General features: G+C 40.9%; 1 protein-coding gene and 1 long non-coding RNA gene across 2 annotated transcripts in view; one reads left to right on the top strand and one right to left on the bottom strand.

The window, feature by feature from the left end:
• Positions 1-16,735, top strand: part of LOC132236938 (uncharacterized) — a 71,914-nt gene that overhangs the window by 9,797 nt on the left and 45,382 nt on the right. The gene's annotated exons all lie outside the window — the stretch shown is intronic.
• ECT2L (epithelial cell transforming 2 like) overlaps positions 1-16,735 on the bottom strand; it is a 58,821-nt gene that overhangs the window by 38,049 nt on the left and 4,037 nt on the right. The window contains exons 3-5 of the mRNA XM_059700475.1: positions 6,944-7,106; positions 1,302-1,554; positions 292-460 (exon numbers count right to left, since the gene is read on the bottom strand). Coding sequence (XP_059556458.1) covers positions 292-460; positions 1,302-1,554; positions 6,944-7,106 — 585 coding nt within the window. The remainder of the gene's footprint in view (positions 1-291; positions 461-1,301; positions 1,555-6,943; positions 7,107-16,735) is intronic.

Below are 16,735 nucleotides of genomic sequence, written 5' to 3'. Positions count from 1 at the left end.
GGTTCCATCCCCGGCCCCCATCAGGGCGTGTGCTGGAGGCTATCAATTGATGTGTTTCTCTAGTATCAATGTTTCTCTCTGTGTCTCTCTCCCCCTCCCTTCCACTCTCTCTAAAAATCAATAGGAAAATATCCTGAGGTGAGGATTAACAACAACAAAAAAGACAACTGTTCTTGCTGTATCAAAGGTTAAGAGCCGTATAATGGCGAGAGATCCTGCATGTTAGCTGATTATTCTAGAACTGGTATCAGGGGGTGGTCCTGAGCCTTCAGTAGATGGAGGTTTGCTTACCGCTTGGGCAGAGCTTCTAAGGAAGCCAAAACAAGCTGTTTCTTCAAAGCTTCATGTAATCCCACTCGGTCCCTCACAGTCTGGGGGAGACGTGGTTGGCATCGGGATTTGAACAATCTAGAGCAGTGTGTTCCGCTCACCCAGGGGGGTCGGGCTCGGAATAACTCCTCTGAAAAACAAACAGCAGCCGGCTTGGCTGTTGACTGCACGCTTCTCCCAGCCAAGGCTCCATAGACAAAGGCATCAAAAATAAAGCTGTCCCAGGGCAGTACTCCAAGCGGCAATCATTATAGCCACTTTCGTGGACTCTGTTTGGATTTCTTATCCTGTCAGCACTGTGGCTGCAAGTTCCCAGTCATTTGAGGTCAAGAAACAAAGCTCAGAGAACAAGCAACTCTTTTCTTGTGGAAGCCAGTTAATTTATAGGCTTCCCATCCATTTCTGTCCTTCTTCTGGGCTTCAAGTAATTTCCCGTTTGTTACAATCTCACAGAGGGCGATTCAGTAAAAAGACAAAAACAAAATGGGAGAACTCAAGTCAGCCTTGTCAATTCACTTTACACACAAATCAGAAGGCTTAGCTGAACATGTGTCTTGTCCCAGCTCCCTTTCCACTTAAAAAAAAAAAAAAAAGAAGAAGCCATTCTTCCTATTTTCATTCCCTTTCATTTCTCCTCCCTTTTCACCAATCCCAATTCTTCTGCACTGTTCTGAACCTATTTATTTGCTTTTGCCCGTGTTTGTACTTCTCTCTCCTCCTTATCTTTGGTCTTGTAAGTAAAAGAAAAACTAGGACAGCAATGGAGGTACTGACAATTGACCTTATATAATTCACCTGAAATCCCTTTTGCTTATCCATTATGTTGAAATAGACAGTGAAGAAAAAAAGAGCTTGTTCTGAACATACTTCAGAGGATGCCATCCACATGCTGTTCCTCTGGGAAGTTGTATGTAAACCCATTGGTTTCTACAGCACTTGGTTAGGATGTGAAGTTTTTAAATGCCACTCACTCTTACGCAGTGCAATTTCCCCCCAAATTAGTTTCCGTAGGCACTTTTCTCTGTGTCTCTCCTGCAGCTCCTCGCCGTCTGTTTTGGGTTCATTCAGGGTCCCATAAACAGCAGCGGCTTCCCTGGGTGTCAGCCAGTCTAAGTTGCACACACACGCGATGTAATGGTGCTTCCAAGCACCGTACTCATGATCCGTTGGCGTATAGGGCAGAAACCATCCCAGCTTGATGCATTTGGGCATCCATATGCAGTCCTTCGGAGAAAGATGAGTTGTGAGTTTTTTAAAGGTCAGTTTCCTAGTTATAATGCTTTTAGGTACACAAATAATATTTTTTAATGCTTTCAGATTTCTAGTGCAGTTGATTTGCCATCTAATCTTGATGCCGAGAAATAACATTCATTTCTCCATAGCAAAACTACCCTTTGATTATGTATGAATATATGTATTAGTCATTTCGGTCTATACATCCAGTGCCCCATAGCATTTGGTTACTTTAAGCCTAGATTCTGGGACTTCTGCTTCTACAATGATGTAGTTGTTTGTTTCAGACCAATCCTCCCAGAGAGAACAACTTTGATTGAACCATATGATATTGCCAATATGCAACCAGTTTTGATATGTAAAAACAGTGGATTTCATGTGGTTGAATCTAATTAAATATCTTGACAAAATATTATACAACGATTATTTGAAGTCATTGTAGAGCTACCAGGGCAATAAGGACTGTGCAGCCCGGACCCAGGGAGCAGGGAATCCAGAGAAGCCTGATCCTGGGCATCACTCTCACAGCAGGGAGTCGGACAGCTCCAAAGTGAAGTTCAGGCTGACAAGCTGAGCAGAAAGCCACAAGTGAAGACTTAGAAGCTGTGAAGACTTCTAGGCATTTTCACAGGGAGGAGAGGAAACAAATTTAAATTTAGGGCTCATTAAGGGGAGGAACCCTGATAACCACACCAGGCTTTCAGTTGAGATCCTTTTCAGCAAGGACGATGAGGAATTGGGAACACTATCACCAGGACTGAAGCTAGTTTGAAAAGGCTCATTCTCTGATTGGATTTCAGGGATCTATTCCTAACCAAACCAAATGCCAGAGCCAAAAGCAAATTCTTTCTGGAGGAAGATAACATCATCCAGAGACTCAAATGATCACATTAACTACTTATACTCAGTATGTGGTATTCAATCAAAAATAGCAGGCCGCCAAAAAGACAATTATTCATTTCTTCTTTTGTCTTTGAGTAAATAGAAAGAGACCCTCAGGAGATCCAGATGTTGTAATTATTAGATATAAACTTTAAAAAAAAACACCTATACTTAATATGTCTAAGAAATGAAATGGCTAGGTGGAAAATTTTGGCAAGATAATCAAATCAACATTCTAGAACTGAAAAATATAACTAAAATTTAGAACTCAATGGACCAGTTTAAGAGCAAATTAGAATCCAGTTCAAGAGGTAATTAGTCAACTAAATGACAGGCCAGAAGAAAAGTCCAGACTGAAACAATGACAGCCAAATGGAAGGAAAAGACATATGAAAAAATGTGAAACTTATGGGATATGGTGAGTCAGTCTAAGATAAGTATTGGAATCCCACAAGGAAAAGAGAGAAAATGGGGCAGAAGCAATATCTAAAGAGATAGCATCTGAGAACTTTGCAAAATAGATAAAGGACATTAAATCTCAGATTCAAAAATCACTGCAAAACACAAAACAGGATAAATGTACAAACACACACACATGCACACATATACAAACTCTAGGTACATTATGATAAAATTACACAAAACAAAAGAGAGAAAAAACATATAGCAACTAGAGAAAATAGAAATATTACCTTTAAAGGAACAACTATAAAACTTCCTACTCCTCAAAAAATAGTTGTAGACGCCAGAGAACAATGGAAAAATATCAAATACTATAAACAATTAACTGCCAACCTAGAGTTCAAATTTCCAGTGACACTAGCCTTTAGTTATGAAGGTGAAAAAAGACATTTTAAAAATAAAAACTAAAAGAATTTGTCATCAGCATGTTGCATGAAACGCAATATTAAAGAGAATTCAGAAGGAAAATGATCCCAAATGGAAACTCAGATGTAGGAAGGTATGAAGAGCAACCACAAAAAAAGTAAATATGTTGTTACTTATAAATATTGACTATATAAAAAATATATATTGACTGTATAAAATAATACTACTAAGGGGGTTAGGGGTTGGTGAAAAAGGTTAAGAGATTAAGAAGTACAAATTGGTAGTTACAGAATAGACACAGAGATGTAAATTACAGCATAAGGAATATAGTCAATAATAACTTTGCATGGTGCCAGGTGGATACTAGAATTACAGGGGGGCCACTCTGTAAAGTGCATGATTATCTAACCACTATGCTATACACCTGTAACTGATACTGAATAATATTGAATGTAACTGTAATTGAAAAATAATAATTAAAAAATAATTGTAATAAAGTCATGTGAGGTTAACATTTATATTTAAGTGTTTGTCTTTTACATATGTTGGCTGTTTGGCTGATGGCTGTTTGCAGGCTGGCCACAGCCACTTCAGGGTGGGGGTCTCCCCTGGGGTGCCTGGCCAGTCTGGGTGAGGGGCTGAGGGCTGTTTTCAGGCTGGCTAAGCCCCCCAGTGGGGACCCTCACCCCATGAGGGTGTGGCCATTCTGGGTGAGGGGTTGATGGCTGTTTGCAGGCTGGCCACAGCCCCCAGCCACACAAGCTCCCAGTGGAGGCTGGCTGGAAGCAGGTATCTGGGGTTTATTTATCTTCTATAATTGAAACTTTGTTGCCATGAGTGGAGGCCACAGCTGGCTCATGGCAGGCGGGAAGCTTGGCTTCCTCCATCGCCTGAGCAACCAAGCCTCCTGCTTGCTCCAGCTCTGTAGCTGCAAACCACCATCTTGGCTGGGTTAATTTGCATATAGTTGCTCTGATTAGCTTGTGGGCGTGGCTTAGGGCATAGCGAAGGTATGGTCAATTAACATCTTTGTCTTTTATACTGTAGATTATAGATGGCATTAGAATATCTGACAACAAAGCATAGAAATCAAGGGGGACGAGAGGGATGGAGTTAAAGGATTCTAAGCTCTTTGCCTTATCTCATAAGTGAAATAATAATCCTAGCATGCACACTGTAATCGCTAGGGTAGCCATGAAAGAACTTCTGAAGAATTCATAATTAACAATAAAAATAAATAAATATTTAAGTACTCCAAAAGAAGACAAGGAGAAAAATGAAATACAAAACACATGGAACAAACAAAAAATAAATAGTAAAATGGTAGAGTTGGGCCCAAATATATCAGTATTAACATAAATGTAAACAGACCAAATTACCCCAGATAAAAGTCAAAGACTGCTAAATGTTAAAAAACAACCACCACCACCATATTCTGTTTATATGACATATTTTTTAAACATAAGGACATAGAAAGGTTGAAAATAGAAAGAGAACAATACACCATGCAAACACTAAGCCTGGACTTTTTTGTAGCAATAAAAAAGTCCATAGTTGGCTCTTGCATGTGGCCCCATCACAGTCAGTGAGGTGTCCTCTGGGATCAGAAGCTACCATAAGCCACCCTGGTAAGTGTGTACAGGTTCTAGAAGTAAGTTATTGACTTGTTTTTAAAGTATGTCCCCATCACATTTTATTAAGCCTTTTAAAAAGAAATGAAGGGACAAATATGTCAGAGGCAGGCTTATCTTCTTTACAGATATTAGTCAAAGAGAGCTCAGTTGAAATTGTGAATTACCATGGATAAAATAATCCTATATAATAAAAGTCTAATATGCTAAGTGTCCGGTTGTTCGGTCAGCCACTCAACCAATCAAAGCATACCATGCTAATGATATGCTAAGGCCACTCAACCGCTCACTATGATGTGCACTGACCACCAGGGGGCAGATGCTCCAACTGGTAGGTTAGCTTGCTGCTGGGGTCCAGCCGATCAGGACTGAGTGAGATGGGCCAGATATGCCCTGGAGCCCTCCTACTGTCTCTCCCTGGCTGGCCAACCTCTCGCATCTCTTGCCAGCCCCGAACGTGCACCAGAGGGGTCCCTTGGCCTGGCCTGCACCCTCTTGCAATCCGGGACCCCTCAGGGGATGTTGGAGAGCCGGTTTAAGCCCAATCCTGCAGGTCAGGCCGAGGGACCCCACTGGTGCATGAATTCGTGCACCAGGCCTCTAGTCTATAATAATAATACTGTAATATGCAAATTGACCGAACGGCCAAATAGCAGAACGACCGCCTGGACTGACCACGCTATGATACCCACTGACGCCAGGCCAGCCAAGGCGGGTATGATGCAATTGGTTGGGGGGCCCTGCCATCACCCCATGATCACCCCGTAGAGCAGTGGTTCTCAACCTGTGGGTCGCGACCCCTTTGGCAGTCGAATGACCCTTTTACAGGGGGCACCTAAGACCATCCTGCATATCAGATATTTACATTACAATTCATAACAGTAGCAACATTACAGTTATGAAGTAGCAACGAAAATAATTTTATGGTTGGGTCACAACATGAGGAACTGTATTTAAAGGGCCAGAAGGTTGAGAACTACTGCTGTAGAGGGAGGCCCAGACCACCGGCTGGCAGGGCGATCAATCGAGGGGCTCCGCAATTGCCCCAAAGAGGGAGGCCCAGGCCACCAACCAGCGGGCTGTGGCAGGTGGGTGGGGCCTCCCTCTGCGGGGTGTGATCCATTGCGGAGCCCCTGCCAGGTGGGCAGGACCTCCCTCTTTGGGGGCCCACTGTGGAACCCCACAATCGATCACCCCAAAGAGGGAGGCCCAGGCTACCTGGTGGGTGGCACTGAGGCGGGTGGGTGGGGCCTCCCTTTGCAGGGAGATCAATCATGAGGCTCCCGGACTGCGAGAGGGCGCAGGCTGGGCTAAGGGAGCACCACCCCCCATGCACGAATTTCATGCATCAGGCCTCTAGTCTATACTAATAAAAGGTTAATTTGCTAATTAGACCGGACAGCCTCCCAGACATCCTTCCGGACAAAGCCACGGTGGCGAGGGCCGAGGCAGAGGCAGTTAGGGGCGACCAGGCCGGCAAGAGAGGGCAGTTAGGGGTGACCAGGCCAGCAGAGGAGGGCAGTTAGGGGCAACCAGGCAGACAGGCAGGTGAGCAGTTTGGAGCCAGTGGTCCCAGATTGTGAGAGGGATGTCATACAGCTGGTTTAGGCCCGATCTCTGTGGGATCTGGCCCAAACTGGCCATCGGACACTCCCTGAGGGGTCCTGGAATGAAAAGTGTTCAGGCCTGGCTGAGGGAGCCCCCCTCCCTGCACAAATTCTGTGCATCAGGCCTCTAGTATTATATAAAAACCAAAGCTTAAATAATTTTTAGGAAAGAATGGACATTTTTAGCCAAGGTAAAATATTTTCTAAATAATTGAGTACTTAAAAATATTATAATTACATGAATTATTAGAATAATGTATATCTGTTACTTACAAAATAAAGTAATGTACTTATCCCTATTTTTTTCCTTAAGGATAAGTTAGGTATGGTTCAGATACCCCTGTTTATCTCTGGGAAGAAAGTTACCCCAGTAGCCTCATTACAGATGACTATTGTATTTGAACCCGAGGTAGGAAGTAACAAGTAGTAAACCTGTTCAGTTAAAAACTTCCAGGGCCAGCTGACTTGTGCAGCTGCACACAAATCTTTTGGACTCAGAAAGGAAAAGATGTAGAGAGAAATGAAGCGTGGTAACACTGTGGAGAAATCCACGTTGGACACTTCCATCCTTTCTGAAAACTGGTCATGGACAAACCTAAGAAGAAAGACACAGAAATTTAGTTCAGAACACTAATATCCATGAACTGTACAAAACAAAGCATCTATTTAAATTGTTGAACTTATAAGTATAAAATTATTGAAACTTTTCTTATAATACCCTTTTAATGTTTGTAGGATTTATAGCAATACCCCCTTTTTTAGTCCTGACATTGGATAATTTATGTTTTCTCTCTTTATTTCTTTGTTACTCAGTTTGTAAACTTTGTTAATTTTTTTAAAAAAACAGCTTTTGTTTTCATAGATTTTTTAAATTGTTCATTTCCTATTTTATTTATTTTTACTATTCATTATTGTTTTCCTTTTACTTGCTTTGGGTAAAATTTGCTATTTTTTCTAATATTTTTTTAATGTAATACTGTTCATTTAACTTCAAAAAATATTTCGGTATTCTAAGTATATAAAAGTTAAAAAAAAAAATTCCAAATTGTGTTTAGTACAGAAGGTTCTTGAACTTTCATTGATGCAGTGAGTCTTCACTTTGCTGAAAATAAAGAATTATACAGTTTAAGAACAAACAGTTTAAAACTACCACACTTAACCAAAAAAGACCCAAACTCTTCTCACGCCAGCTGACCCCCCTTTTCCAGAGCTAAGAATAGCAGAGTGTTGTGTCACTATGAACAAAAACAGGACAACCTGAAGCTAAATGGATGCCCACTGCAGTGTCCCTGGTCCACTCTTCACGGCACCTTGCCCACAGCCTCGACGCCAAGCAAAAAGCACCAAGAGCTCGTCTCGGTTGTTTTGTTCTTTTTACAAACTATAGATATAGATAACTCAGAACTTCTAGCCAATAACCAAATAGTTAACACCATCTTACAGATTAAAAAAAAAAGAAAATGCCAGAAACATCTTTAAATGTCTTCTCACATCAACTGCAAAGTGCACGGAGTGAGGAGAACACGAGAGCCTTTTCATTTAAAAATGTTTGGAAATATGTACAACTTTGATATAGTCCAAACACCCAGGGCCACTTCATGTAAACCACTGAAAATTTCTAGGGCACTTTAAGAGACTACATATGATCATGATCCAATTGTGTAATTAATCCTAATGTGGGCAACAGACACCTCTCAAATAGAGCTGTGTCAGTTATGGCGCTCCCCTACTCTAAGGTATTCACAATGAGACAGATACACAGGTTTTTAAAATTCTTCTTCTTCTTCCTCCTCCTCCTCCTCCTCCTCCTCCTCCTCCTCCTCCTCCTCCTCCTCCTCCTCCTCCTCCTCCTCCTCCTCCTCATTTCCCCACTTCCATGTTATTTTAAAATAACTCCAAGACATCATATTTTATCTGTAAACATTTCAGTGTGCATACTAAACAATGAGAACATTAAAAAATATATTATCTAATACTATCATCATACCTAAAGAAATTCAATAATTTCTTAATGTGACATCTATAAAGAAAACTTTTTTATATGACATCCATCAAGAAAACTTCTTACACTGCATTTCAAGCTGCCTCAGCACAGCTCTTGAATAAAGACAAAAGCTAAGGCCCTATTAAAGTGATCATCTTGGGGCTATAGAGGCCAAAGAGACATTCAACAGCCCATGAAAGATGCATTGCTGGCCCTGCAGCCACCAACTGTATAAAAACAAACAATAACAAAAATGACTGTCCTTTTTGGATATTAGCATAAACATCTGCCACAGTCCCAAGCTAATAGAGGATAGTCATCTTGAATAAGAATCTCTAGAATAAGAAAGTTTGGGAGCAATCCAGGTACCAGTAAATCAAACTCTTCTCTGGAACTTCTCATCTCCTCCAAACTTCATGGAATTACAGGCATTTGTGACCAGTCTCACAGATGATTGGAAACTTTGACAATAAGAATCTACCAGAAATCATTTACCTCAAGCCATTGAGACTAGAACTTTTTCTCTCTTCTAAGGGGCTACTGCTGCCCTGTTACTGGATCCTAAAGGACAGATGAATTCACTGCAAGAAAAGTCATGATTCTGAACAGATCTCATTCTCCCATGGGTCTTCTTTGACCTACATTCCCATAGAGTGGGTCAAGCCTCAGAAAGTTTCCAAGTGAAATGAAAATGGCACCTCCAGTTAGGGACAAAAAGACCTTAGCTACATTCATGAACAAGTTGCTGAACATCCACTAGAGTCAGAGAGAGTCTTGACCAGGAATTTACCCAAACTGCTGGCTTAGCTAGAGCCTCATCTACAAGTCGTGAGAGGAGGGCAAATTCTACCTTGCAACAGAACACCAGCTCACACATGTAGAGGAATTAGATTAGAAAAATCACCACTTGGTAGCTATCATAGTAATAAATGCTTCAGATAAGAATCACCAATGGATGCAGCAAACAAGTTTGATGAGAAACAGGATATTTGCATGAATTCAAATATTTTTAATTCATTTCAAAGTAATCACTCCAATACTTTTTAGTTATTAATGAATTAGTACAAAATACTTCATAATTAGTCATCTTTTTTTAATATATTTTGATTTTTTTACAGAGAGGAAGAGAGTGGGATAGGGAGCTAGAAACATTGATGAGAGAGAAACATCAATCAGCTGCCTCCTGCACACTCCCTACTGGGGATGTGCCCGCAACCACGATACATGCCCTTGACCAGAACCGAACCTGGGACCCTTGAGTCCGCAGGCTGATGCTCTATCCACTGAGCCAAAACGGTCAGGGCAATATTTAGTCATCTTAACCAAGCAGTAAAGTCAACATCACGATCAATGGGACACATGGACACGGCTGGCCCCCGCTGTGATCCACTGAGAACACAGCATCGCTTCTGTGTTCTTCCTGCCCAGAATGTAATACCTGGATGTGATCTTGAGGAAATGTCAGCCAACCACAGACTGAAGGTCATTCAACAAAGTAGCACATCTGTGCTCTTCAAGTGTCAAGAGAAAACAAGGAAACACTGAGCAATTGAAAGTGGCTATAGAGACATAAAAATTAAATACAATCGGTGACTGTGGATTGGATTCTGGAATGAGAAGGAAAGGATGATTTATAAGGGACATTGTTGGAAAAATCAGGAATATTGAACGGAGTCTGTGAGTTGGATCGTAGTGCTCAATAAATGCTGATGTCCTGGTATTAGAGGATGTACTTGGTTTTTCAGCCGACTGTCCTTGTTTTTTTAGGACTTACTGAAAGGCATAGGGTTAGTGGGGCAACATGTTTACAATCTACTCTCAAATGATTTGGCAAAAAATGTTAACAATTGAGGAATCCAGATGGACAGTGTAAATAAATTATTTATACCGTTTTTGCAACTTTTCTGTAAGTTTAAAGTTATTGCAAAACAAAAAGGACTTTTTAAAAAAAAGAAAAGAGGCTGCCTGTTTTAGTTCCAAGGTGTAATGATTGCCTATTATTGTGTGTGTTTCTACTCCCCTGGCTCTATCTTAAGGCCCAGCTCTCTTGATTCCTGCCCATGCAGCTTTGTCACAACCTCAGACAAAACAAAGTGGCTTTAAAATGAACCTGCTGGTATATCAGTCTGGGGAAAGCACGGGTGTGTGTGTGTGTGTGTGTGTGTACGCGCGCACATGTGTGCCTGTGTGCTCGTGTATGCATGTACGCATGATGTAAGCAGGAGGGCAAAGAATGGAGTGGTGCATGTCCTGCAGCATATAGTGTCTGCAGACAGAAATGTCCCTTGGGGAATCTTCTCAGTATTTTTAAAAATATATTTTATTGATTATTTACAGAGAGGAAGGGAGAGGGATAGAGAGTTAGAAACATTGATGAGAGAGAAAAACATCAGCTGCCTCCTGCACACTCCCTACTGGATATGTGCCCGCAACCAAGTTACATGCCCTTGGCCGGAATCAAACCTGGGACCCTTGAGTCCGCAGGCCTACGTTCTATCCACTGAGCCAAACCGGTTAGGGCTCTTCTCAGTATTGATAGAGATTAACATTCAAGTTGAATGAGACTATGCCAACACCAAGAACAGTTAACCCCAATGGATCACTGATCTAACTCATCACTGTCTGAGGCAGGCTTCTCAGTCATTTCACTGGCACCAAGAACAGTTAACCCCAATGGATCACTGATCTAACTCATCACTGTCTGAGGCAGGCTTCTCAGTCATTTCACTGGCTTTTGACAGACAATTTGCTCTCATTTGGAATTACAAAACACATCAATAAAATAAGGTGCAAAGCAGGAATGTCTTCAGCCTCCTTTTCAAAGAGGGGATTCAGTATCTCTGGAGTTTTTATTCCCATCCCCTTCGCACCACACAGCTTCTACTGATTCATACCAGCAGAGCAAAAGGGAAGAATTGAATTACTTTTTAAAGAAAAACCCCAATTATACATGTTTTATAGATGTGCCAACAAGGACACATTAAAGCATAATGAATGAATGAATCCTAAGCAAGAAGGAAAGAAAATGCTTCAGTCACATTTAAGAAATCAGTGCATGAGCAGCAGAACGGGCGAGTTTGCAGTAATGACACCGTGGCTGGTTGCATTTTAGTTAGTGTTGCAAAGGAATAAATCTGTGAAGAGAAATAACAACACGTAAGGAGACAATGAACAAAATGTGCTTTGCTCATTTATTGTGACAAGGAAAGCTTCTTTTAAATAATTCATGCTAATGTTTTGCAGTGTGCTACTGAATGTACAATGTGTACTTTGCAAAAATAACAAGGCTTAGTAATATGGGACTTGAATTGAATTCTCTGCTCTTAAGTTTCTGATAGGAAGTGGAAAGAAGCTGTCAAAATTGTGATGAAAGTGACTGGGGAAGAGCTTGGGGAGGTGGCCTAGAGAGGGGCAAGTGGGTTTGGTAGAGGTATCCGTTTCCTAGTTGCCAAGGTAGCACGTCTTGAGTCTTGTCTGGTGGCTTTACAAACACTCTATGGCAGTGATGGCGAACCTATGGCACGTGTGTCAGAGGTGACACGCGAACTCATTTTTTTTGTTGACTTTTCTTTGTTAAATGGCATTTAAATATATAAAATAAATATCAAAAATATAAATCTTTGTTTTACTATGGTTGCAAATACCAAAAAATTTCTATATGTGACACGGCACCAGAGTTAAGTTAGGGTTTTTCAAAATGCTGACACGCCGAGCTCAAAAGGTTCGCCATCACTGCTCTATGGCATGGTAAGGGTGTGTATGAGATGGGTTTCCGTGTGCATTCCAGTGATACATAGAATAATGACTGGGATTGGGGTACAAAGGAAATGAAGAACCAAGTGCTAAAGTCTTCAGTGATTAAGAGAGCAACCATAAGTTTGTTCTTTGTATCTTAGTCTGTTTCTGTTTGTTGGTTTTATTTGTTTTAGATTCCACATATAAATGAAATCATATAGTATTTGTCTTTCTCTGTCTGACTTATTTCAATTAGCTTAATACTCTCTAGGTTCATCCATGTTGTTGCAAATGGCAGTATTTCATTCCTTTATATTGCTGAGTAATACTCCATTGTATATATGTACCACTGCTTTATTTATCTATTCATCTATTGATGGACAAATAGGTTGCATCCATATCTTATTTTTAAAAAAATTAGAGAATTTTAAATAATTCTGCATTGAATATAGGGGTGTGTATATCTTTTCAAACCAGTGTTTTTGTTTTTATTCAGATAAATACCCAGAAGTGAAATTGCTGGGTTGTAAGGAGTATTTATTAAATGGATAAAAGTGCTTTTATTATCTGGCAGTACAATTCTTGCTCATTTTTTTATATTCAAATTTTTCTTAACTATTGTCCATTTCTTTTCTGGATCAGTTTTAGAATAAGTTTCTCAAGGTTCATAAGGAAATTCTATTGGGGGATTTTTTACTGAGATTTAATTAAACTTGAAGATTAACTTAGAGAAAATTGGCATCTTTAAACATAGTATCCAGGATTATTTCTTATTACCCTTTACTACTAATTTATAATTTCCTGATTAATGGTCTTGCACTTATCTTTTTAGTTGTATACAACACAGATAGGGAAGCAGAGCAGGGAGAAGGGAGAGAAAGAAGGAGGAGAGGAAGGGGGGGGCGGAAGGAAAATCAGTCGCACAGAGAGAAAGAGATCTAGTAACATCATTTGATTCCAAGGATCTAGCCCAGCCCAAAGCTAGACCAACCTTTTTTTTTCTTAAATTGATTTCAGAGAGAGGAAGGAGAGGGAGAGAGTGATAGAAACATCAATAATGAGAGAGAATCATCGATCAGCTGCCTCCTGCACACCCCCTACTGGGGATCGAGCCTGAAACCTGGGCCTGTGCCCTGACCGGAAATCAAACCTCCTGGTTCATGGGTCAATACTCAACCACTGGGCCAGGCAGCTAGACCAATCTTAAGTCAATAAATTCACATTTATTTTTAAGCTGGTTTGAATCCATTTCTGCTGTTTGCACTTGAAGCATTCTGACCATGAAATAAAAGAATAGAGCCCTGGCCATTTTGGCTCAGTGGATAAAGCATCAGCCTGTGGACTCAAGGGTCCCAGGTTTGATTCCGGTCAAGGGCATGTACCTTGGTTGTGGGCACATCCCCAGTAGGGAGTGTGCAGGAGGCAGCTGATCAATGTTTCTCTCTCATTGATGTTTCTAACTCTCTGTCCCTCTCCCTTCCTCTCTGTAAAAAATCAATGAAATATATATTTTTAAAAGAATAATGGAGAGAGTAGGAGGAGTGATGGCATATGTCACTGAACGTTCACTGTGCGCCATGGCAGGCTACTTCTGCTTCTGAGACTTGCTAGGCCACTTCTAACCTGATTCTGCTGCGACCCTCCTGGACATTTCTTAAAGAGATTCTTAAATACAGAGCACAAATAGTCTCTTAAAACCTTGTTTCCATTTCCCCTGATTATCTGTGAATTTGACTCCTCTTGCACAGAGGTTAAGAGGACACTTGGTGGAGCTGAAAGCTAATATCATGTACTTCATAAATGGCTGGTCGTACTATCTGGGCTGCTGCGTTTGGAAAGCTGTGCAATGAACTTCGAGAGGTGCCATTCACACAGATGACAGTGTGGAGTAGCAGCCCGTGGAGTTGTGTGGCAGGAGCCCCTTAGGTCGTATTGTTGTGCACAATTCCTTTGGATTGCTCTATGGAGGTCTGGAATTAATTAAATAATGAAAAGTTTTGAATGAAGCAAAGTATTAGTAATCGCCTCTATTCAAAAACTTGGCATATCTTAAAAAATGTTTTCCTCCTACAAATTATCAAATGAAAAATATTTTTTTTCTGATCACCTTTTGATTGTTGTTGTAATGGGAGTGTTTTAAACATCTTCATTCATTCGATAAGCATTTATTGAGTGGCTGCTCTGTAGCTGGTATTGCTCTAAGTGCTAGGGACAGAAAGAGTCACCAGAAGAAGTCCTTACATTCCATGGACATGTAGACAGGAAATAAACCAACAAGCACTGTATATAGCATAATGCCAGGTGGTGCTTAGTCTACAAAGATAAGTGAAACATTAATAAGTAGAGACATCATTTACCCAATAGGAAGTGAGAACGTCAATGCACAGGTTTGCCATCTGCTCTCCTTCTGTCCCCATTCCCACCCAATTAAACAGCTTAGGGTTTTTAATTGGGTTTCTCCTTTTTTTCTTTTAAACTCAGGGGTTTTCTTTCTTAACTTCACCCACCCCTAAAAACCACCCCAACAATGAATGTTAATCCATACAGCAAGCATGTCAAACTCAAAGGCTAACATGGGCCAAATAAACGAGGCATGCGGCCCACAGGCCGTGAGTTTGACATGCTTGACATACAGTATTTCATACAATTGCCTATGACCATCTGGTCTATATGAAAGAACAGGAACATGTCCAGACTACGAGCTGAGGGGAGGGAAGAGTCAAGATGACTCTAATTTCTGTGTTAGATAGTCAGAAACCCATTGTGTCTCTTAATACTCTCCTCTCCTCTCCACTGCCTCCTCACAGAAATATTCTAACGGGTGTGCAGTAACTCACAGTGATGTAGCTGTTCTGTATTCAAAATTAACCTAGAAGTATATTGTCTCTGAAAAATTTATATACAAGACTCCCTCACAACTGAGTTATGCATCCTGCATTGAGCCCTCCCAGGGGTGCTTGGAAGAGGGGCAGGTGTACTGAAGTGAGAGGTGATGCGGGGGGGGGGGTGCTCTCTCATCTGTATGTTGGTTGGTGGGTGTTCTGCCCTGCAACCCCATTTCCAGTGGCTCCGAGGGAGACCAATAATTAGAGCCCGTCACTGATCATTATCCCTCTCTCCCCTGAGACACACACACCCACAGAAATTCCATCCATCTCTGGGGAATGAATTTGCATGCATGTGGCCGCACCCACCAGGGAAAGCGACAAGTTTGAGCAGCTCCAGAGAGGCCTTCGCGTGGGGCGTTCCCTAGTACTGAGCAGAGGCAATTTGGAACCGGTCTCACCAGTGTGGCTAGGAGACCGAAGCAAACTTCTCCTAGGTTTCTCCGAGTGTGACAGCCATAGCAGCCCCGTTTCCTTTAAGGAGTGGCAGGAGGGGTCAGCCCAGCCAAGCGGCAGGGAGACGACACCACTGGAAACCATTAGACACGTGGCCATATAAGCATCATGTATTGGGGAAATGCCGTGGTAGAGGTTTGTAAAAATTGCTGGTGGTGAAAAACGAGCAGGGAAGGCTTCCCGGGAGAGGTGACATTTAAGTCAAGGTGAGAGGGAGAATCTCTGCCAAGGGGGTAATTTCAGAAGCTGAACCTTTGAAAAATGTCTTAACTATCATAAAACTCCATTTAAGAAATCTTCTTAAATCATAACAATACGGAATATTTATTAGGAAAAAAAATATTAGATGTTTGACTACATCTCATAGAGATTAAGAAGAAGCTTTTAAAGGAAACTTTTAAAGGTGATAGCATGTTTCTGACCAATACTGCATATCTTGTTTAAGCGTTATAGCTGTAACTGCCTGAATTAAAAACAATATTATGCATAGCCTACGGACACAGACAATAGTGTGGGGAAGGTCTGGGATGGGGTGGGGCTGAGTGAAGGGAGGCAAAAGGCGGGAGGGAAATGGGGAACATCTGTAATACTGTCAATAATTAAAAAATCTTATTCAGGAATTGCAAAACACCTAACGCTTGGCTTCTCTGCCTTGATAACAAGGTAATTTGAATAACTATAGCTTGGCTTATTTATAAAAAATGCTAAATTCTCCTGTTTATTCACAGGCTTATTCACAGTTACCAAGGAACAAGGACTATAGGAATAAATGTGATTCAAAAGAAATGTTTAATAGTTAAAAGTCAATTGTCCTGCCACCATTTGACCCAGCAATTCCATTCCTAGGTATATACCTCAAAGAAATAAACACATCCATATAGAAAAACTTGTACACTAATGTTTATAGCAGCATTATTCACAGTAGCCAAAATGCATAAACAACCCAAATGTCCATCAGCTGATGAGTGGGTAAATAAAATATAGCATATCAATACAATGGAATATTATTTGGCAATAAAAAGGAAAGAAGTGCTGATATATGCTACAAGATGGGTGAATGGTAAGAATATTGTAATACTTGAAAGTAGCAGTCACAAAGTGTATGATCCCATTTATATGAAAAGCCCAGAAAAGACAAATTTATAGAAACAGAAAGTAGATTAG

This window comes from Myotis daubentonii, chromosome 6 (genome assembly GCF_963259705.1).
Source record: "Myotis daubentonii chromosome 6, mMyoDau2.1, whole genome shotgun sequence".
In the NCBI taxonomy this organism is placed as follows: Eukaryota; Metazoa; Chordata; class Mammalia; order Chiroptera; family Vespertilionidae; genus Myotis; species Myotis daubentonii.
The sequence above is the reverse complement of the archived record's forward strand: the minus strand, read 5'-3'. Positions and strand labels throughout refer to the sequence as shown.